Source organism: Ictidomys tridecemlineatus, chromosome 1 (assembly GCF_052094955.1).
Source record: "Ictidomys tridecemlineatus isolate mIctTri1 chromosome 1, mIctTri1.hap1, whole genome shotgun sequence".
Classification (NCBI taxonomy): domain Eukaryota; kingdom Metazoa; phylum Chordata; class Mammalia; order Rodentia; family Sciuridae; genus Ictidomys; species Ictidomys tridecemlineatus.
In genome coordinates this window covers 119,765,272-119,787,926 of record NC_135477.1, presented here as the reverse complement: position 1 = coordinate 119,787,926, position 22,655 = coordinate 119,765,272, and the positions used below count along the sequence as shown (strand labels likewise).

General features: G+C 47.5%; 2 protein-coding genes and 1 pseudogene across 7 annotated transcripts in view; all 3 read left to right on the top strand.

Annotated features, from left to right (window-relative positions):
- The first annotated feature begins 21 nt into the window (after positions 1-21).
- On the top strand, positions 22-2,535 carry Mzb1 (marginal zone B and B1 cell specific protein). The gene is made up of 4 exons (XM_005327268.5): positions 22-707; positions 1,542-1,666; positions 1,982-2,092; positions 2,197-2,535. The coding sequence occupies exons 1-4, from the start codon at positions 507-509 to the stop codon at positions 2,351-2,353; spliced, it is 594 nt and encodes a 197-aa protein (XP_005327325.2). The 5' UTR covers positions 22-506; the 3' UTR covers positions 2,354-2,535.
- Positions 2,536-6,072: 3,537 nt separating this feature from the next.
- Slc23a1 (solute carrier family 23 member 1) overlaps positions 6,073-22,655 on the top strand; it is a 31,180-nt gene continuing 14,597 nt past the window's right edge. For 2 of the 6 annotated variants that reach the window (XM_078046060.1, XM_078046049.1), the window contains exons 1-14: positions 6,073-6,230; positions 6,855-6,989; positions 7,394-7,551; positions 8,596-8,684; positions 8,839-8,906; positions 9,064-9,245; positions 9,381-9,501; positions 9,758-9,914; positions 10,341-10,488; positions 11,013-11,118; positions 11,351-11,480; positions 11,584-11,757; positions 12,834-12,929; positions 19,232-19,497. In XM_078046060.1, the coding sequence (XP_077902186.1) occupies positions 6,108-6,230; positions 6,855-6,989; positions 7,394-7,551; positions 8,596-8,684; positions 8,839-8,906; positions 9,064-9,245; positions 9,381-9,501; positions 9,758-9,914; positions 10,341-10,488; positions 11,013-11,118; positions 11,351-11,480; positions 11,584-11,757; positions 12,834-12,929; positions 19,232-19,479 (1,935 nt within the window). In that variant the 5' untranslated portion in view covers positions 6,073-6,107 and the 3' untranslated portion in view covers positions 19,480-19,497. Of the gene's footprint in view, positions 6,231-6,854; positions 6,990-7,393; positions 7,552-8,595; positions 8,685-8,838; positions 8,907-9,063; positions 9,246-9,380; positions 9,502-9,757; positions 9,915-10,340; positions 10,489-11,012; positions 11,119-11,350; positions 11,481-11,583; positions 11,758-12,833; positions 12,930-18,738; positions 18,799-19,231; positions 19,498-22,655 lie in introns of those variants that run through there. The other 4 variants (XM_078046095.1, XM_078046091.1, XM_005327267.4 and 1 more) reach the window with 4 other exon arrangements.
- Positions 13,156-18,732, top strand: LOC144377037 (small nuclear ribonucleoprotein G pseudogene; annotated as a pseudogene).

The window sequence follows — 22,655 nt, the reverse complement described above, 5'->3', positions numbered from 1 at the left end:
TACACGCTCTGACCTCCCTGCCTGGATGAACTTGCCTCCCAGGAAGAGAGACCTAAGTTGGCAACCACCCTTATGGCCACATTCATCTCAGTGGCTGAGGGGCCAGTGGACTTTGGGAGTCAATCAGGCTTGGATTCCAATCTCAACATGGCCTCTCTAGCTGGAGGATTTGTCACTTCTCTGTGAGCTTTCATGTCTTCAGGGTAGAATAAAAATGACAATAATCAACTACTTCCTCATGCAAGTGCCTGCCACTTGACCAGATCCCAGCGTGAGGTTGCAGCCAACTCCTATGTGTCCTTGCACAGGCGCAGCCCCCCTATTTGCCTCATTTTTCCCTGACTATGAAATGGAGCTGAGTTGCCAGGGTCCTGCTGAAGGAAGAGCACACGTGGCATCTCTAGGGCCCTGGGGGAGGGGTGAGGTGTCAGTTCCCCATTGGTCTGGGACAGAGGCAGTTCCCACTGCACCCATGAGCACGTACATCTGCACCCCAACCACAGTGCATGCTCAGTGAGCTCACTCAGGAGGCCATGAGACTGTCACTGCCACTGCTGCTGCTGTTAGGAACCTGGGCTGCCCCCAGGGGCCTTGGAGAAAAGGCCTGGCTCTCAGCCACTGCCCCACAGCTTGATGAGGAGGAGAAGTACTCAGCCCACATGCCTGCTCACCTGCGATGTGATGCTTGCAGGGCCGTATCCTTTCAGGTGAGTCCTTCCCCTCCAGCAGTTCCCCCTGTCCCTACCCAGACCCCTCTATCTACCTCAGATTCCACCACTGGCCTTTAATCCTCAACCCCCACCACCAGGCATCAAGCCCAGACCCAGCCTTACAAAAGATTACAACCCCACCTCACCTGAACCTCAGTTTACTCATCCGCCTGCCCAACAGAAAGCAGACTATCTGGGACGCCCCCACAGTATCCTGAGATACTGTTTAGCGAGGGAATTACTCATTTTCTTAGACTCCCTTTCAGACCCACCCTTAGGTCTGACTCCTTCCCCAAATCCACAGGGTGCCTTGTATATGTATATGTGGGGTACATATGTTGCGTGGATACATGTACAAATATGTTTCTCAGTGCACACTTGCCTCGTTGAGCATACCAACATGCCTCTGTGTGTGTGCACACGCACCCATGCGCATGCTTATACACATGGCTTAGGATTACGTGCGTGCGTGCATGTGTGTGTGTGTGTGTGTGTGTGTGTGTGTGTGTGTGTGTGTTTCTTTCTGCTTTCCTTGTTCTTGTGGTTTAAAATGGCATGTGCTTCTGGGAGATGTGCCCAAGTGGCAGGCACAGTGCCTGGGCCTAAACTTCCATCTCAGTATTCCCATCCCCATCTCAGGGGAGTGGATGCTGCCTCCATTGGCCCAGTCCCAGCTTTGGGGACCTGGGGGATAAGTCCCAAAGCCTGCTTCACAGGTGCTTCCTGCTTGAACCGCTCCCTTGCCACATCATCCCCAGAGACTTGTGTTCCCCTCCTCCCCACCACTGACCTATAGCCAACCCCCTGGCTCCTAGCCCCTCCATGTTCTAGATGTGGCAACATCTGGCAAAGGCAGAGGCCAAGCTTCATCATCCAGACTCCTGGGGGACACAGGGGCTGAGTGAGTCCATATACACAGACATCCTGGACCGATGCTGCTCCCAGAACTGGCAGGAGTGAGTTGTCAATTCGGCCCCTGCCTCCCTCCTTCAGGAATAGGGCTGGTGGGTGCAGATCCCCCTTTCCACTCCCACCACTCCTTGGGGGCTCTGGCCTGGCTTGAGGGAGGGGGCTGGCTACCATGAACTCTGGGCTCTAGAGCTGGGAGCAAGTTCGAGACAAAATGGCCAACAGAAAGTCTCTGTGCAACCTTGAGCCAGGGTCTTTCCCTCTCAGCTCAAATGCCCAAGTGCCCAGCCTGTTGTGGAAACAGGTCTCTCTCCCTGGTTTGACTCCCACCAATGGTTATCCTTCCCCTTCCTGCTGACCAGCTATGGTGTCCAAGAAGTGAACCAGGTGAAACATCTCACTGGCCCAGGTCTTAGCAAGGGGACAGAGCCAAGCATCAGTGTGATGATCACAGGAGGCCCCTGGCCCATCAGGTGATGATGGGGTGGGGGATGGGGTGGGGCCATGGGAGCCTTGGTCTGCCCACGACTTCCTTGTGGGCTGGGCCGAGTCCAAGTCTCCTACTGGGCTTCCGTAGGCTCTCTGAAACATGCTTTCACTACCTGGGAGAGTTTGGAGAAGACCAGATCTACAAAGCCCACCAACAAGGCCAAGGAGCTCTGGAGGCACTGCTGTGTGGGGGCTCCCAGGGGGCCTGTTTGGACAAGGAGACAGCCACAAGGAAAGAGCTCTAGTCCATCACTACTCCTATCCCTTAAAGAGAAGCTGGGACCGCCTCTGGACCTTTCCTGTTGCTTTCTGCAGGCTACCAGAGGGCAGGGAGGTGCTGCTGCTCTTTCCTCCTACACTCTGGGGCACTAGGGCCTGGGAGGGACATAGTCTTTCTCTGAACTCAAATAAAACCCAGTGATCTTGACTCCTGCCTGCAAAAGGTGTGTTGGGGGCTGGGAAGACAGACATTGGTATTTCTACCGGTGTTCCTTCTAGAAAAGGCCAAATAGACATCACTACAACTCCCTAGAGGTGTGTGAGAGCTGGCTTGGCTGGAAATATGAGTAAGCTATGAAAGGCATATGGAACAGGGACAGCCCCGATCGATCCTCAGCTTCAACAAGAGAGAAAGAAAATCAAGGAAACCACAGGCGGCCACCTTGTGGCCACATATATGCATCTCCACCATGCAATCTGTGCTGCTCCCAGAACATGTCTCCTGTCAGGCTTGGTGGCACACCTACGTAATCCCAGTGTCTCTGGAGGCTGAGGCAAGAGGATCTCAAAATTGAGGTCAGCCTCAGCAATTTTAGTAAGGCCCTAAGCAACTTAGTAAGACCTTGTCTCAAAAAATAAAAAAGTTTGGGAATGTGTCTCAGAGATTAAGCACCCCTGGGTTCAATTCCTGGTACCAAACAAACAAACAAAGACAACAGAATATGTCTCCTTGCTCTCTGCCTAGTGGCCCTTACTCTCTGCACTCTTCCATGGGCTGCAGCTGGGGTGATTGGACCACAGTGCACACCTGGGCCAGGGCAGGATTCCTAGAACTAGCTGAGTCAGCATCTTGGCTCTCATACAGCTCTCTCTAGAAATTCTGGCCAAGGACCTTACCCTTCGGAAAGGAGCCCTGGGCCCCACCTGGGTATGGGAACCTGGGATCAGGTAGCAGTGGGACAGTGGACCACTTTATGCTTTGAATGTAGCCCTTGATGCTCTGCCACTGCAACTGATTCTGAAAAGGATGTTTCTTTCTCTACCTCTCTTCCTGCTCCTCCCTAATCCCTCTCTCTCCCCCATCTCAGGGGAAACAGGATTACCTTTCTTGTCCACCCTAGGAAGAGTTATCTGTCCCAGTACAGACCCACTATAGGAACAAGTAATTCACCGGAAGATCTCAGAAATTACCATCTCCCAAATTAACAAGTGAATTACAACTCTGATAACCCCTGATGGGCAGAATCACAACCTCTGGGACAGGAGTCCTCTGTGTTGCTCCTTTGCTAGCAAAGCAATAAAACTTCTTTTTCCTTTTTCTTAAAGCCATGTCCTTGTTATTGGATTGGCATCAGGGGCAAGGACCGAGCTTTTAGTAACAGCACTACAACTTACAGTTTCCCTCATGTTTCTGACCCACTGATGTCCTGGAAGATGGGCAGAACACACTCTAATCCCCATTGACAGATGCAGAAACTAAGATTTAGACAACAGAGGTTCAGGCCAAGTCCCAGGCCTAGTAGTGGTGGGGCTGTATGGAGATTCAGATTTGGAGGGTAGGGTAAGCTCCACTCTAGAGGAATGGGGTGTCCCAGACACGCCCCGACCACTCCAGTTGCCCTGTGAGCCTCTCTGGAGCCCTAACTCCACACATCCCATCACCTCCTGGCCCTTACCCCAGAAGAGATGGAACCCCCAGGCACTGGTTCCAGAGCCCAAGGAACTGGTGGAGCCAACAAAAATATAAAATGTGAATGTGGGTGGTTGCCTCTGAGAGGTCTATGACCCTGTGTTTTGGTAGGGACTGTGTGAGTCTGAGTGGTGTAGGGCCATTTGGGCTACTATGCCTCAGGACATAGACAATTCCTGCCAGTCAGGTGCCTTGAGGTGTGGTATCAGTTAAATTGAGTGTCCAAGGAGCTGTGCCTGCAGGGGGTGGAGGTGGAAAGGCCAGTCCTAAGGAGTTGCAGAGGTTCCAAACTAGTCAGACGACTTTAGGAACCTGGGAGCAGGAGCCAAGAGGAAGAGAAGCAGCAAGGTGGACAAAAGAATAAACTGAAGGAAAGACAAACAACCGGACTCAGGGCTACAAGATGAAGCTTTTGCCCAGATGGAGAGCGGTGCTGCCTTTGGGCCTCTGGGGTCACGACTGGCCATGGGCACAGCAACCCCCAAGTAGGTGCAACCTGGGGTGGCTAGGGATGGAGCAGACCAGAGGGAAGTATATGGGGAACCCAGGCCCACTCCCTATCAGCTTGGGCTCTAAGCTGGCACACCCCGCTTCCTCTTTGGCAGTCCCTAGACTTTTGGCTGGGTTGGGCTAGAAGCTCAGAAAGGAAATAGGTTGGGCACAGGACTGGCTTATGGGGTTGTGTGACATGGGCACATGGGGCCCAGTCCTTACAAAGACCCCATGCTCAGTTTAATTATCTGTTGTTGCTATATTAAGATTCCTAATACAACAGATAATTAAACTGACCCCATGCTCAGTTTAATTATCTGTTGTTGCTATATTAAGATTCGCAATGGCCCATACCACTATTTCCTGAGATTTGGGAGGCTGAGCCAGGAGGATCACAAGTTTGAGGTTAGGTTAGGAAGGCCTTCAGCTTTAAGGAGACCCTGTCTCAAAATAAAAAATAAAGAGGAACCAGACATGGTGGCATAAGCTGAGGCAGGAGGATTGTAAGTTCAAAGCCAGCTTCAGCAATTTAGTGAGGCCCTAAGCAAGTTAGCTAGACTCTGTTTCAAAATAAAATATAAGAGGCTTGGGCTGGAGTTGTGGCTCAGTGGTAGAGTGCTCGCCTAGCACATTTGAGGTCCTGGGTTGGATCCTCAGCACCACATAAAAATAAATAGACTAAAGGTATTGTGTCCACCTACAATTAAAAAATAAATATTAAAAAAAAAAGAGGCTGGAGTTGTGTTAGAGTTAGTGTTAGAGTGCTCACCTAACAGGTACGAGGCACTGGGTTTGATCCTCAGCACCACATAAAAATAAATTATATATATATAAAATAAATTATATACATAGGCTGGTGATGTGGCTCAGTAATTAAGTGCCTCTGGGTTCAATCCCCTGTACTATAGCTAACTAACTAAATAAATAAATAGAATTGAGAGGACTGGGAATGTAGCTCAGTGGCAAAGCACCCCTAGGTTAAATCTCTAGTGCCAAAAAATACAGGCTGCACAGACCTGTCTGCTACTGCCTCAGGATCCCGAGTGATGAAGGGCTGTAGAGACTGGACAGCTTCAGTCAACCTGAATTTTAGGGCTTGTTTTCTGAAATCTAGCTACCTGCGTGGCCTTGGTCATATTACTCTCTTGTATCCTGAGCCGTGAAAGGGTTAATACACTGAGCCCCAGGGCATTCACGTGACAGTGCATATATATATATATAAAGGTATGGCCTGGCATGCAATCATTCCTCCGTAATGAGAATGATTATGACAATGATGATAAGGGTTAACTTGTTATTAATTAATGGCAGAGCGTGACATCACAAGTGCCCATTTCCAATCCCTTTCTTCTCACCTCACCTGTGGTGAACTTCCAAGACTGTCCCCACCTCACCCCTCGACCCTGGCCCTCTCTGGGAAACAAGCACAGGTCTCGTGCCAGGCTCAGGTGTGGGCAGAGAGGGGAGGGCCCAGGAGGCAAACGTGGCAGAGACTTGGGTGGCCTTTACCACCTAGCCAGGGTTAATACCTTACCTCTGCCCAGATCCCCCTTTCGCAATCTGGAGCTAGGGACCTGGTTACAGATTTACTTCGAACAATGTCTGATGCATGGAGTAAAGTCCTCCTTGGCCTTCATAAAGTCATCCTCTTTTTCTCAGGAGCTTCTCAAACCTGTGCCCCAAACATGAGGGCTCAGACGGATCCCGAGGGCCGGACACAGGTGCTGGGGGACTGGGGGAAGCTGGGCAGGGGCAGGGTGAGTGGGGGCTGGAGGACCTGTATAGGCCTCTCTGGGAGGGCAGGGACAGAAATTCTGATGAACTTGATAACAAGTGACAGTCCCAAGCTGAATGTGGCAATAGGGAGATGGGATGGGATGGAGGGGGAGGTGAAGGAGCCTTTAATTTTGTAACTGGCTGGCTTGAACTTGAGGGCCAGTAGGGACCCAACCTCATTGTCAGCCACACCCTTAAGGACCTCCAGGAGCAGTGGTGGGACCAGAGTTGTTTCTCCACAGTTTCTTGCTCTCTGGGCTCCCTCCCTAGTTCTTCAGGGGTCTTCTGACTTGGACCATCCCCCTGCTAAAATGTCCTTATCCTGAGGGCTCTCGGGGCCAGCACAGAGTATCCTGCCCCTGCAGGGAGCACTGTGATGAGGGGGCCAAGTGCATCTTGGCCAGGTGATAGTGGGATGAAAGGACTGTGGGGGAGGGTGGGGAGAGCCCAGCCAGGGCCTCGCTCTACATTCCTGACAGGCCACTCAGGTTACCTGATTGATTCTGGGACAGCCTGAATCTTGCCCACCCTATTATTTCACCTTGAGCTGCTTCTCTTTACTGCCCCAGCATGAGTCTCCCAGCTCAACAGGAAATTCCACCAGGGATCCACAGATGCCCCTGCCCACGGAGCCCAAATTTGACATGTTGTATAAGATTGAGGATGTGCCACCTTGGTACCTGTGTATCCTGCTTGGCTTCCAGGTAGGTTGTCCCCTCCCTGCCCTAGGGCCTCTCTGGCACTCCCCAAGTATCCCAGCCCCTCCCTGGCCAGCAAGGTTACCTTGGGTAAGAGGAAAAGAAAGCTAAGGTCAGCATGGTGTCTGTCACCAAGCAGAAACACAAAGACACAGAGAAGGCCTGGGAAAAGATTTTTGTGTCTACCAGGTTGAGAGTTGGTGGCAGTGAGGAGGGCCCAGACACAGGAACAACTTGGGGGAAGATTTAGTGACTCCCAGAGTGGGAATGCCTTGTGGGGAGTGTAATGGGGGTGCACTGCCAGGGCACCGGGGTTCAGGCCCTGTGAGAAAGGCATGAGGACCTAGGGTGGCCCTTTCCCCGTGAGCTCTGCAGGCCCTGCCTCATGATTCTTCTCTTGCCACTCACAGCATTACCTGACATGCTTTAGCGGCACCATCGCTGTTCCCTTCCTCCTGGCCGAGGCACTGTGTGTGGGCCAAGACCAGAACATGATCAGCCAGCTCATCGGCACCATCTTCGTGTGTGTGGGTATCACCACTCTCATCCAGACCACACTGGGCATCCGGTAAGCTGCCTCGGCCCCCAACACACACACACACACACACACACACACACACACACACACACACACACACACTCTGTGACACACAGGACCAATTGGTCTCCCTCAGAGGGCTTTTATGGACCAAAAAAACCTAACCACTTCAGGCCCTACCTGCCACTCCTACCCCTGGGCCAGCCGCAGAGCCAGGCATCAGGGCTTCTACTCTGAATTTAGGGAACTTGCTCTGGGGCTCCTCAAGAACAGAGTCTGTAGGCTTAAGGAATGTGCCCTACCTGGGTTCACCTCCTCTTAGGCTCTACTTTGAATGCTCAGGACCACACACCTCTGTGTCCCAAGGGTATGAGCCGGCTTCGAGCTGCTGTGTGGGCTGGGAGCCTCTGTCCCAATGCATAGTCCTAGGCCAGGATGGCAAAAAGATGGCTGGGAGGGGGCTGGAGATGTGGCTCAAGCGGTAGCGCGCTCGCCTGGCATGCGTGCGGCCTGGGTTCAATCCTCAGCACCACATACAAACAAAGATGTTGTGTCCGCTGAGAACTAAAAAATTAATAAATATTAGAAAAATAAAAAGATGGCTGGGAGGTGGCTGGGGGAAGGTGGTAAGTACATCTCTGATGCCAGAACTAAGATGTCCACTTCCGTCAGGCTGGCCCTCACAGTGAGGTGTAGGTTTGGAGCTGGGGGAACCTGTTGTCTTTTTTCTTTGTTAGAGACTGTTAGTGGCCCACATTGAATCCCAGTTACTGGTGGTAGGGAGCTGAGGCAGGAGGATCATAAATTCAGGCCAATCTCAGCAACTTCATGAGACCCCATCTCAAAACAAAAACTAAAAGGGACTGGGGATGTTACTCAGTGGAAAAGCACCCCCAGGGTTGAATCTCCAGCAACATCCCCCTCCAAGAAAAGGAAAAACAAATGTTAAAGTCCTGCATGGGGTCTCAATGACTTCCCTCTGCCCTCCCCTTTTCTTGTCCCTCTGTGTCCCTGGGCCTCTCTATGTCTCTCCTCCCACCCCACCTCACCCTTCTGCTCTGTTCTCTCCTCCAGGCTGCCACTGTTCCAGGCCAGTGCCTTTGCGTTTTTGGTTCCAGCCAAAGCCATCCTGGCCCTGGAGAAATGGAAATGTCCCCCAGAAGGTGGGCACATGTTTTGGATCTGGGTTGAAAGAGAGGGGAGGCCCAGGGATCTGGAAGTCTGAGCAAATGTCCTGAGTCCAGACACCAAGATGTGTTCATGGCAACATCTTCTTCCCCTGTCCATCTTTTGTCCGTGTCATGTCTCTGTCCACAGAGGAGATCTACGGTAACTGGAGTCAGCCCTTGAACACCTCTCATATCTGGCACCCACGGATTCGAGAGGTGGGTAGAGGATGCCAGGACCTGGGGAGGGAGCTAGATGGCAGTGAGGGCCACTGCTATGTGGGGGATTTGAAGAGGTAATCTTGGAACTTTTGTCCTGCTGGTAGCCATGTCATGACCTTTACATAATGACATATAGCTCATTTTGCCCTTCTAGGTCCAGGGTGCAATCATGGTGGCCAGTGTGGTGGAGGTGGTGATTGGGCTGATGGGGCTGCCTGGGGCCCTGCTCAGCTACATTGGGCCTCTCACAGTCACCCCTACTGTCTCACTCATTGGCCTGTCTGTCTTCCAAGCTGCTGGTGATCGAGCAGGCTCCCATTGGGGCATCTCAGCTTGGTGAGCAGGTGCCGGGCCTGATCCTGTCCAAACCCAGCCCTCACCTTCCCACCCCTTTATGTCCTACTGCCTTAGTCCTGTCTCCTGGCCCCAATGGAGCTTACCAATTTCCTCCTCCTTTGCCTCTGCCCCTAGCTCCATTCTCCTGATCATCCTCTTCTCCCAGTACCTGCGCAATGTCACCTTCCTGCTGCCTGTCTACCGCTGGGGCAAGGGCCTCACTCTCTTCCGAATCCAGATCTTCAAGATGTTTCCCGTAAGGAGGGGCTGGGACTAGAACAGGGGCTTGACCTGTGCCAGGGTCAAGGTGGGAGCAAAGCAGGAACAGTGTAGGCACTAGAGCCAGAGCAGAGATGAGGTGCTACCCAGAGGCTGTAGCAGGTTTGGGGCTGAAGTCAGCAGGGGCTGGGCCTAGTGCTGGGCTAGGCTGGGCTGGGGCTAAAGTAGAAGCAGGTCAGCTTGGAGGGAGGTCTCCAGTTCCTGCAGTGAACCTCTTAACTTTCCTGTTTCAGATTGTGCTGGCCATCATGACTGTGTGGCTGCTCTGCTACGTGCTGACCCTGACAGATGTGCTGCCTAAAGACCCAACAGCCTATGGCTACCAGGCACGAACTGATGCCCGTGGAGACATCATGAGTATTTCACCCTGGATCCGCATTCCATACCCCTGTAAGCAACCCCACTTGGGCGCCCTTTGCTTCCAACTCAGACACTTGTGAGCCCCCTGGTGATACTGATGGCACAAGCCACACGTTTATAGTGGACCAAGTAATGGGTTTTTTTTTTTTTTTTTTGTGTGTGTGTGTGTGTGTGTGTGTGCACGTGTATGTGCTGGGGGTTGAACCCAGGGCCTTGTGCATGCGATGCAAGTACTCTATCATCTGAACTATATCCCCAGCCCAGTAATGGTATTTGACTCAAAGCTTCACTACAACTCCACACATCTGGATGACCCAAATAAGCTCCGACATCTGTAGGCTCCTGTTCTTGCTTAAGACAACCCAGTGCTCCCTCTCCCTCTCAAGGACTGCCCTGTCCTGCCAACCCACCACAGGCTCCTCAGTGTATTCATCCTCCTGTCTTCCCGCAACCCAGGTCAGTGGGGCCTGCCTACAGTGACTGTGGCTGCTGTGTTGGGAATGTTCAGTGCCACACTGGCAGGCATCATCGAGTCCATTGGTGATTACTATGCTTGTGCCCGCCTGGCTGGTGCACCACCCCCTCCAGTACATGCTATCAATAGGTATGCTTATTCGTCTTCCTCAATGTCTGATGCTTCAAGGAGCCACTCAGGGTAGGGATGGGATTGAGTCCCAGAGGTGCAGACTTGGGCAAGTCACTAATCCCTCCAGACCTCATAGTCCTTGCTTATGAATTGGGAAAGAGCTCATCACCCAGTGATTGAGGAGATAAGGGAGTTCCAGGGAAACCACAGTCACTGACAACCTTCTGGTATGTTCAGCCCTCCATGTGCATGCTCTTATGTAATCTGTAACCATCCTGTGAGTCAGGGACCATTACCAAGTCCATAGTACCGATGAGGAAACTGAAGCCCAGAATTATCCAAGGGAATAAGTGCCAGGGCACTGGAACTAGCTCCTATACCAGGGTTTCTAGTCTCCAGACTCCCTCTGGCCTGGAGTGGGGAGTATTATGGACAGATCCACAGCTCACAGCCCGGGGGTGGGGCGGGCAGCCGGGCCCGTGTGATAAGAGGACACTGTTGGAAGACGCTGGACCAAGGCTCCAATCGTCCTTTCCTTACAGGGGTATCTTCACCGAAGGCATCTGCTGCATTATCGCGGGGCTACTGGGCACAGGCAACGGGTCCACCTCGTCCAGTCCCAACATTGGCGTCCTAGGGATTACCAAGGTGCAGTACCACCCAGAACAGCCCAAAGCAGGCTTCTGGGTTCCTGGTGCCGGAAGCCCCGCCCCAAACCCGTCCCCACTTTGGCCTAGCCCCTCCCTATCCTTGAAAAGCCTTGCCCCCACGCCAAGACCCAGCCCATTTATGCCTAGTTCTTATAACAGGCCCCGCCCCCTGGACTAACCCCACCCCAGCCTCGCCCCCACGTCTAGCCTCGCCTCTGGATTCCTGGCAGGTGGGCAGCCGTCGCGTGGTGCAGTACGGTGCCGGTATCATGCTGGTCCTGGGTGCCATCGGCAAGTTCACAGCTCTCTTTGCCTCGCTCCCCGACCCTATCCTGGGGGGCATGTTCTGCACCCTTTTCGGTGAGTGCCCCGCGCGAGCCCCGGGGGCGCGGCGCGGGTGGCTAAGTGGTGGCACCCACTAAGGCGCGTGAGGCGCCTTTAGCTTTTTCACTGTGACCCCCAGGTATGATCACGGCTGTGGGGCTCTCCAACCTGCAGTTCGTGGACATGAACTCCTCCCGCAACCTCTTTGTGCTTGGATTTTCCATGTTCTTCGGGCTCACACTGCCCAACTATCTGGATTCCAACCCTGGCGCTATCGACACAGGTGCCTACAGGCTGTCTACTGACTCCAGAGGTGTGGGAAGGGGGTGGGCGCAAAACTCGGAGCACATGGGCTGGGAGTGTAGCTCAGTGTTAGAGTGCTTGCTTATCATGCACAAGGTTCTGGATTTGTTTCCCCAGCACAAGACAAAAAACAAAAACCTGTGAGCACAGCCCCCTCCCTCAAGGGCTCCACACAGGTAGAACCGCAAATCAATCCTTTCCAACTCTGGATGCTAATCAGCAGCTGAGAGACTATTAGCAGCTGTCCCTGACTAAAACACTTTCTGTAGATAGGTATTGAGCTTTACATGTGCTCATTTAATTTTCAGAACGGCTCAAGACAGATACCACTATCATCTCTATCTCTGCTTTACAGATGACAAACATGAGGCTCAGAGAGCTTTGGTTCCAAGTCAACAAATAGCAGCTGGCAGAACTGGGATTTTTTTTTTTTAAATGTTTTTTTTTTTTTTTAAAGAGAGTGAGAGAGGAGAGGGAGAGGGAGAGGGAGAGGGAGAGGGAGAGAGAGAGAGAGAGAGAGAGAGAGAGAGAGAGAGAGAGAGAGAGAATTTTTAATATTTATTTTTCAGTTCTTGGCAGACACAACATCTTTGTTTGTATGTGGTGCTGAGGATCGAACCAGGGCCGCATGCATGCCAGGCGATCGTGCTACCGCTTGAGCCACATCCCCAGCCCTTTTTTTTTTTTAACATGTTGATGGGCCTTTATTTTATTCATGTATTTATATGTGGTGCTGAGAATCAAACCCAGTGCCTCACACATGCTAATTTTTAAAAATATTTTTATTTTTTTATTTTTATGTGGTGCTGAGGATTGAACCCAGTGCGAGGCAAGTGCTCCACCACTGAGCCACAGCCCCAGCCCTCACACATGCTAATTTTTTAAAAAAATTATTTATTTATTCAGAACTGGGATTTAAACCCAAAGATGGGAGAGATGGGTAAAGATAGGCTTAAAAGTCAGGACTTTGTGCCATTCCAATGTCACAACTGCTCAAGGAAGTCAGTAGGGTGCAGAAGTAGGACACCCCGGGTTCTGCTCTACAGAGGGGCCATGACACCCTTTGGTCCTTGGCCTATTCCACAGGTGTTGCTGAAATTGACCAGATTCTGACTGTGCTGCTGACCACCGAGATGTTTGTGGGCGGATGCCTTGCTTTCATTCTGGATAACACAGTGCCAGGTATGGGTCAGCCCTGGGAGGGCAGTGCAGAATGCTAGACTCATACTTACTTCAACAGATGCCCCTGAGCCAAGATGTGGCCAGGTCTGATGTCACACAAGCCCTGGAGGGAGTAGCAGGAACAGATGGTCTGGTGGACTGCCTGCTGGCTGAGAGGAGAAGAGGAGGCAAAGACAAGGCTCATTGGCCTTGAAGAGGCCAAGGCCAGTTGTTATTTTTGGGTTTTGCAAGTCTTTTCCTCATTATTTCTTTTTTTTTTTTGGTGGTGGGGGGGTATACCCAGGATTGAACTTAGGAGCACTTGACCACTAAGCCACATCTCCAGCTCTATTTTGTATTTTATTTAGAGACAGCATCTCACTGAGTTGCTTAACACCTTGCCTTTGCTGAGCCTGGTTTTGAATTCATGATCCTCCTGTCTCAGCCTCCCGAGCCACTGGGATTATAGGAATGTACCACCATACCCAGCTCCTCACTATTTCTTGATAGCCCCTGGGCTGAGGCATATCTTTGCTTTCATAGAGTTGAACTGGTGTAAATGCAGCATCCATTTTTAGCAGCCTTCCCCATGGGCTAATAGAGGAGCCCCCAACATGTCCCTTTGATCCCAGAACTTTTGGCAGGGATTATGGAAACTTCATGGTATCCCTGTACACATGTACCCAGTAAATGTATTAAAAAAACTGAATGTCATCAGGTGCTGTAATAAGCACAGTTACAATTTAATGAACATCTACTATGTGTCAGGCATGTAATTAAATGTTTCATGTCATCCTTTAAAGATGTAACTGTGCCAGGCGTGGTGGAACACACCTATAATACCAGTGGCTCTGCAGGCTGAGGTAGGAAGTTAAAGACCAGCTTCAGCAATTTAGTGAGGCGCTAAGCACTTCATTGAGACCCTGTTTCAAAAGAAAAAAATACAAAGGGCTGGGATGTGGCTCAGTGGATTCAATCCCAATAACAAAAAAAAAAAAAAAAGACACAGGTCCTGCCTGTCTCATCTCTCTGCAGACGCATTGGTAGCACATAGCAATCAGAGACTGTGCTTAGTTCGTGGGTCACAGGGGAGAGTGGGGGAAGGACCAAGGCTCCTCAGTGAATTTTGGGTAGAATCAGAGGGAGCTTTTGGTAGTAGCTGTCTGTCCCTTAGATAGATGGGCATGTACCTGACCATGACACTTCCCTTCCCATTCAGCAGACACTGGAGCAGCCCAGCCTGTGGTTCTGAGATAGTGAAATGGCAGCTTCCATGCCTAGGGAATCTAGGGAGATGGAGGGCCATTGGGTGGGCGGCTATACACATAGAGGCATTTTTTTTCTTCTTTTTTATATGATCTGGGTGGCTAAAGTTATCCAGATGTCTAACAATAGCTTCAGAACTGCCTCACACTCCAATCTTTCAACCAGCTGAACTTCAGCAACCATCCTTGCCAGGGATCATAGGCAATATGCCACATAATCTTCAATAGTCCTTCAATGTGCATTGATGAGGAATATGAAGCTTAGGGTGGTGAAGTCACTTGCCTGCAGTCACAACCTGCATTCAAACCCAGGTCTGCATGGCTCAGAACCCAATCCTTAATCATGGAAAAGCACAGCTTTCTCCAGTCCTTAATTTGCAGACGAGCCATTATGCATTCCCCCCCCCCTCTCTCTCTCTCTTTTTTTTTTTTTTGTGGTGCTGGGGATTAAACCCAGGGCCTTATGCATTTGAGGCAAACATTGTACCAACTGAGCTATGTCCCCAGCCCCATTTGCTTTCTCTTTATCTATCCACAATCCAACCTTAGAAGATATTGTAGTTTAGCAAATGCTGGTGGAGCTTAGCAGCTTGGCCTGAATCAGACAAAGGAGGATGTGCAGAACAATATTGAGTCACATTTTTTTTAATGTCCTAAAGATTCTTTTATTGAATTAATTAGAAAAAGAAATTAAGGAGTGCAAAATGAAAACAACCCTAGTTTATAATGGAGATTTTCATAAAAATGTGACTTTGGGCTGGGGCTGGGGCTCAGCGGTAGCACACTTGCCTGGCATGTGCGAGGCACTGGGTTCGATTCTCAGCACCACATATAAATAAATAAAAATAAAGATCTATCAACAATTAAAAACATTTTTTTAAAAAATGTGACTTTGATGACCTCTTGAGTTGGTCAGAGGAAGAAACTTAACACAGGCTCTTCTATGTCAACTCCAAATTTATACTTTCTCAGTCTTTATTATTATTGGTGCATAATACATAGTATGGTATTGTGACATGTTCATACATGCACATAATTTGGTCAATTTAATTCCCCAGTATTTCCCTTTTTCCTCTGCTCTTCCCACTTCCCAGTCCCACCCCCCCCACCCCGCCACTTCAATTTTCATGAGATTACCCCACTTTTTTTTTCTCTTTTTCTCTCTAGTTCTACCTAAGGGAAAACATTCAACCCTTGACTTCCTAAGTTTGGCTTATTTCACTTAATATAATACTCCCAAATTCTATCCATTTTCCTAAAATAACAAAAGACAATTTTGTTCTTACGGCTGAATATAATTGTGTATGTATGTGTGTGTGTATGTATATATATGTGTGTGTTTATGTATGTATGTGTGTGTGTGTGTGTGTGTATTTTTTATTCATTCATTTATTTTATCCATTCATCTATTGACACCTAGGCTGGCTCCATAAGTTGGCTATTGTGAAATGCATTGCTATAAGCATGGGTTGCTGGTGGCTTCATTCCTAGTCTTTTTTTTTTTTAATTTTGTTTTATTTTACCCTTGAAGTACTAGGGATTGAACTCAGGATTTCATGTATGCTAGGCAAGTGCTTTACCATGCGGTCACATCCCTATTCTTTTGAGGAAGCTCCAAATTAATTTCCATAGTGATTATATTGGTTTACAATCCCATCAACAGTGTTTAAGAGTTCCTTTTATCCCACATCTTTGCCAGCATTTATTTGTATTCTTTTTTTAAAAATATTTTTAAATTTATTTTTTAGTTTTAGGTGGACACAATATCTTTATTTTTATGTGGTGCTGAGGATTGAACTCAGTGCCCCATGCATGCTAGGCGAGCACTCTACCACTGAGCCACAACCCCAGCCCCTTATTTTTATTCTTAAAGATTGCCATTATAACTGGAATGAGATCTCAATTTAGTTTTTCTTTTTTTGGTACCAGGGTGCTTAACCACTGAGCCACATCCCCAGTTCTTTTTATTTTATATTTTGAGACAAGATCTCAATAGATTGCTTTCAGCCTAGCTGTTGCTAATCCTGACTCCGAACCTGAGTTGCTGATTACAGTCATGCACCACCACACCTGACTCAATGTAGTTTTTCTTCTTTTTTTTTTAATATTTATTTTTTAGTTGTAGATGGACACAATACCTTTATTTTATTTTTTATATGGTGCTGAGGATCAAACCCAGGGCCTTGCATGAGCTAGGCAAGTGCTCTACCACTGAGCTACAACCCCAGAGCTTCAATGTGCATTTCCCTAATTGTTAGATGGTGAATTTTTTTCCTTTATTTGTTGGCCATTTGTATTTCTTCTTTCAAGAATGTTTAGTTCATTTACTCACTTGCTGATTGGAATTTCTTGGTGGTAAGTGTTTTGCGTTCTTTATATGTTCTGGATTTAATTGTGTCAGAGGAATAACTGGGGAAGGTTGGTTTTCTCCCTTTCTATAGGCTTGCTCTTCATGTTTGTTTACTTTGCTATGCAGAAGCTTTGTGTGTGTGTGTGTGTGTGTGTGTGTGTGTGTGTGTATGGTACCAGGGATTGAACCTTGGAGTGCTTAACCACTGAGTGGCATATTCCCAGACTTTTTATATATTTTATTTAGAGACAGAGTCTTGCTGATTTGCTGCTTAGGGCCTTGCTAAATTGCTGAGGCTGGCTTTGAACTCACGATCCTCCTGCCTCAGCCTCCTTAGGTGCTGGGATTACAGATGTGTGCCACTGAGCACAGCCAGTAGTTTAATTTGACGCCATCCCATTAATTAATTCTTGGCATTATTTCCTAAGCTTTAGGGGACTTGCTGAGGAAGTCTTGCCTGTGTTTGTTGGGGGAGGGGCACAAAAGATCTCAGATTTTACTGGGTACGATGGCACACACCTGTAATCCCAATGGATGGGGAAGTTGGGGCAGGATAGCAAGTTCAAAAGCCAGCCTCAGGCCAATTCCGTTTCAAAGCATCTCTAAGCCTGCAGAGTAGATAATATGAGCAAGGCTCATTCTCCCGAGCTGAAAAATTTATGGACAAGAAGTTATCATTGAAATTAAATGGTGGCAGACATGTCCAAGGAATATTGCGAGGATTTGATCCCTTCATGAATCTTGTAATAGATGAATGTGTGGAGATGGCAACTAGTGGACAACAGAACAATATTGGAATGGTGGCAATACGAGGAAACAGTATCATCACGTTAGAAGCCTTAGAACTAGTATAAATAAAGGCTGTTCAGAGAAATCCGTGTCCTCCCTCCAGAAGCCCTGTTTAATTATGACTTGAAAATTGGGTCATGTACATTTTCATATTAAACTTTTTGTTAAATAAACTTCAGTAGCAAAAAAAAAACAAAAACAAACAAACAAACAAAAAAACGCCAGCCTCAGCAATTTAGCGAGGCACTTAGCAACTCAGTGAGACCCTGTCTCTAAATAAAATATATAAAAGGGCTTGGGATGGGGCTGGGGTTGTGGCTCAGTAGTAGGGTGCTTGCCCAAGATGTGTAAGGCACTGGGTTAGATTCTCAGCACTGCAAATAAATAAATGAATAAAATAAAGGTCCATCAACATCTAAAAAAATGTTTTGTTTTGTTTTGTTTAAAAAAAGGTCTGGAATGTGGCTCAGTGGTTAAGCGACCCTGAGTTCAATCTTCAGTACCAAAAAATAAATAAAGATCTCCAGTTTTCATAAAAGGGCTGGGGGGCTGACCAAAACTGAAATACTGTAAAACTTGTCAAAGGAGTGAAGTCAGCCTAGGCTCAAACAATCCATCTGTATCACAAACCAAATGCATTCCCAAGTCAGCAGAGGGCACTGAAGGAATGCTGGGGTGTTGAGTCTATATTGGAGGGTTTACCCTATTTTCTTTTAGCAGTTGCAAAGGTCACATTTTGTTTTGAGGAGCTCCTAACACAAGATGGGAGGTAAAACTGGATTAATTAATCAATAATCAGTGAGGCTGGGCTGGAATCATTTGCAAGGACTTCTAGATAAGGGAATCCACAGCCCAGGAAAAGAGGTTGAAGCAGAAGAGAAGGCAGAGCAGTAAAGCAGTGGAGGAGGCTGACCAGTTTGTCAGAGGGAGGGAGCTTCAGGCCCAGCCAGATGTTAAGTGTCCTGCCAGGGGAGAAACATTGGGACCATTATCCTGTGCATGCCTATGCCTCTTCTCTGGTCATCTGTGCTCTTTGTGCTTGTGCAGCCAGGCCCAGTTCCAAAAGATCCTTCTCCTGGAAGTCTTTCCTGAACCCCAGCACTCCTTCAGAGTCCTTTCTGCCAATTTTGGGACACATCTGGTTTGTGTCTTTATGGGTTATTCTCAGCCTGGAGTGACCTCACTCTGTTGACTAGATTTATATTTCAGTTTTTGTCAGCCGCCAGCTCTTTTATGAAAACTTGAGATATCATGTGCCCCTCCCCCACAGGAGACTTCCTTAGTTGCAAATGCATCCCTAACCCCATCATAGATTTTGCTTAGTTTGACCTTCTGAAGTTTGTATGTAAAAACAAGATTTTCCAAAAATGTGAAATCCTAAATTAATACTGATTATAGTATTTCAAAATATACTTCTCTACCCAAGAGTACTGCCTTAGCAACATCTGGTGAGGACCCAGCATACACCATCCCCATACTAACAAATGTAAGTTCACAATTATTTAACCTGTTTCTCCATCTTAAAAGTCTGTGTAACACTTCCTACATTTTGAATAAATGAGATAATAAAATTACAGCACTAAGCAAAGAGTCTGGCACACTGTAGTTACATATTACTAACTACCTTTAGAGATCTCAAGAGTTCTGGCAAAGCTTAGGAGCTCAGAAATCATGGATTTAGCAACGTTTTAGTATCGGAAGATCTGAAGGCTGAGGGTGTAGCTCAGTGGTAGAGTGCTTCCCTAGCATATGCAAGGGCCTGGGTTCAATTCCAGCACCACGGGAAGGGGGGGGGGCCGGGGGACATACAGACACATTCACATATTTGATTCACAAGGCTGACTTACTACTAGGTTATGGAAAGGGGAGGTAGTAGAGGGTTGCTGGCTGTGGTGAATGACCTTATTTTCCCCTTCTAGGCAGTCCAGAGGAACGAGGCCTGATACAGTGGAAAGCTGGGGCCCATGCCAACAGTGAGACATCTGCCAGCCTGAAGAGCTATGACTTTCCCATTGGGATGGGTACAGTAAAAAGGATTGCGTTTCTGAAATACATTCCTGTCTGCCCAGTCTTCAAAGGATTTTCTTCAAGGTCAAAAACTCAGTCTCGTGTTCCAGAAGACATTCCAGAAAATATAGAAACTGGGTCTGGGTGCACCAAGGTCTGAACATTACTTTGAAAAAAGGTAGGAAGTCTCTATGGTTTTTGTGGGAAGGTTGAACAAAACATTCTTATGTTTCAACAAAAGAAAACCCAAACTATTAAGTTCCCATTTTTATGACCTATTTGAGGATCTTCAAGGGAAAAGTGGACTAAAGTCAACATATGGGCTGGGCACAGTGGTTCATGCCTGTAATTCCAACAGCTCAGGAGGCTGAGGCAGGAAGATCGCGTGTTCAAAGCCAGCCTCAGCAAAAGCCAGGTGCTAAGCAACTCAATGAGACCCTGTCTCTAAATAAAATACAAAATAGGGCTGGGGATGTGGCTCAGTGGTCGAATGCCCCGGAGTTCAATCCCCTGTATCCCCCCCAAAAATAAAGTCAATATATGGATTCTGGACCGAATTCCACGGCCATTTTGGGACTTCTCAACTTTTCCAGGTAATTAAGTTGATATAAGTATGCTGAAATATTAATCTTCCCACATACTTAGCAGAATTCTAGGCCAACTACAGTCCATGAGCCAACTGGGCAGCCTCATTCTTAAACTCCAGTGAGGTAAACAAATACCTGACATTTAACATGGGAAAGGCTGAAGTATTGAAAGAGCAAACTGACAGGAAAAATCTTCTCATCTATTCTATCCTGTTTCAATACTGGTCATATAATTAAAACCTTCTAAAAAGGAGATGTCAGCCTAAAACTATGCTAGTACAATCCCTGGTGAGGTTATCATTTGTCCCTAGGACTTGAAAATGTGTGGTAGCTGATACTCTGAAACTCTCTACCTGAAATGCAGATGTTAGGCTCTTATTTAATGGGCATGTTCCTTCATACCGACAAGCTGAGCCTAGACATTTTTTTTTTTAAAATACAGTGCTGGGGATGAACCTAGTCTTTGCACATGATATACCACTGAGCTACATCCACAGCCTTAGACTCTTTTTTTTAGATTAAAAAAAATTTTTTTTTAGTTGTAGATGGACACAATATCTTTATTTATTTTTATGTGGTGCCGGGGATTGAACCCAGAGCCCTCAAGCATGGAAGACAAGCACTCTACCAAAGTATATTTAATAATCACTCACTAACTACGGTGGCACACAACTGCAAACCCAGTGACTTGGGAGGCTGAAGCAGGACTGCAAGTTCAAGGCCAGCCTGTGTGTTTTGCAAGACCCTGTCTCAAAAAAAAAAAAAAAGTGGCAGCTGGGGATGCAACTCAGCGGCAGAGCACTTGCCTACCATAAGCAAGGAATTAGGTTCCATCCCAGTGCCAAAAAATGAACAAAATAGTCACGTAATCCAGAGAGATATTGTTATCTCAGATTGAGTATCAGAATTGTTTCAGATTGGGGTTTTTCAGATTCTGGAATATTTGCATCAAATTTTTTGGTTAAGACAGGTGAGGTGACACATGCCTGTAACATCAGTGGCTAGGGAGGCTGAGACAGGAGGATCTTGAGTTCAAAGCCAGACTCAGCCTAAGCAACTTAGTGAGACCCTGTCTCTAAATAAAATACAGAATAGGGCTGGAGATGTGGCTCAGTGGTTGAGTGCCTATGAATTCAATCCCCACTACAAACACACACACACACACACACACACACACACACATATTTATTTATATATATGTATGTATTTTTTCTTGGTTAAGCACCCCTCATCTGTAAATCTGAAATCCAAAATGCTCTGAAATCCAGAATTGCTTAATCCCCAACACCAAAAACCCAAAATGATTTGAAACCCCAACTTTTTAAGTGTCATGTCAGCATTTTAGAGATGTGGAAACAAAGTTACAGAAAGGTTAAATGATTTGCACATGATCACAGGATTTGCATCCACAAAGTACAGCCAGAATCTTTTTGTTGTTGTTGTTGTTGTTGGGGGGAGGTTTGGAAGAACCGGCGATTGAGCCCAGGGACACTTTACCACAAGCTATATCCCCAATACTTTTTAACCTTTTTAAAAAAATATATTTATTTTTTAGTTGTAGTTGCACGCAATACCTTTATTTTATTTATTTCTATGTGGTGGTGAGGATCCATCCCAGGGTCTTGCACATGCTAGGTGAGTGCTCTACCACTGAGCCACAACCCCAGCCCCACTTTTTACTTTTTATTTTAAAACAGGGTTTTGCTGAGTTGCTTAAGGTGTCAAACCCATGATCCTTTTGCCTCAGCCTCTACAGTTGCTGGGATTACTTACTGGTATGCACCACCATGAAGTAGAATTTTTTTTTTTCCTAATCATTAGGTTACAGTGCCTTTCTAATTGGTGCAAATTATACTGCACTGTAATAATTAGGAAGTATATGGAAATGAACTTACCTGCCCTTGTCTAAGCTCAGAGACACAGGACTAGTAAGATTTATATATTTGGCAGGTAGCCATGCCTCTTATACTGAGTTAAGAAACAGAGAGGACAGTTGTATCATGGCACCAAAAAGAAGTCAAGAATAATTATTTGTTTCAGAGGTTCTTCAAAAAACACCTGTAAGATTATTAAGGTAACTATTAAGCCAGGAGCAGTAGTGCTCACCTATAATTCTAGCAACTTAAGAAACTAAGGCAGAAGGATCACAAGTTGAAGACCCACTTGGTAATTAAATGACTATCTGTCTCCAAACAAAAAAATTAAAAGATCTTGGGATGTAGTTAAATGGCAAAATGCCTCTGGGTTCAAACCCTAGTCCTAACAAAATACGAGTCATCAAAAATTCGACCCCAAGGCTAAAGGTATGGCTCAATGGTAGAGCACTTGCCTAGCATGTGTGAGGCACCGAGTTGGATTATCAAGCACACATAAAAATTACCACAAAGGTTCACTGGCAGTGGCACATGCATGTAATCCCAGCAGCTCGGGAGACTGTGGCAGGAGGATCGAGAGTTCAAAGCCAGCCTCAGCAAAAGCCAGGTGCTAATCAACTCAGCGAGACCCTGTCTCTAAATAAAATACAAAATAGGGATGTCGAGGTGGGCTTAGGGGTTGAGTGCCCCTGAGTTTAATCCCCAGTACCAATAAAAATAAAGGTTCACCCACAGTTTTTGTTTCCCAATATCTTTGTCTTTATTCATTTTTATGTAGTGCTGAGGATCAAACCCAGTACCTCCTATGTGCAAGGCAACACTCTGCCACTGAGCACAACCCCAGCCCTCACCCACAGCTTAAACCCCCCACCCCT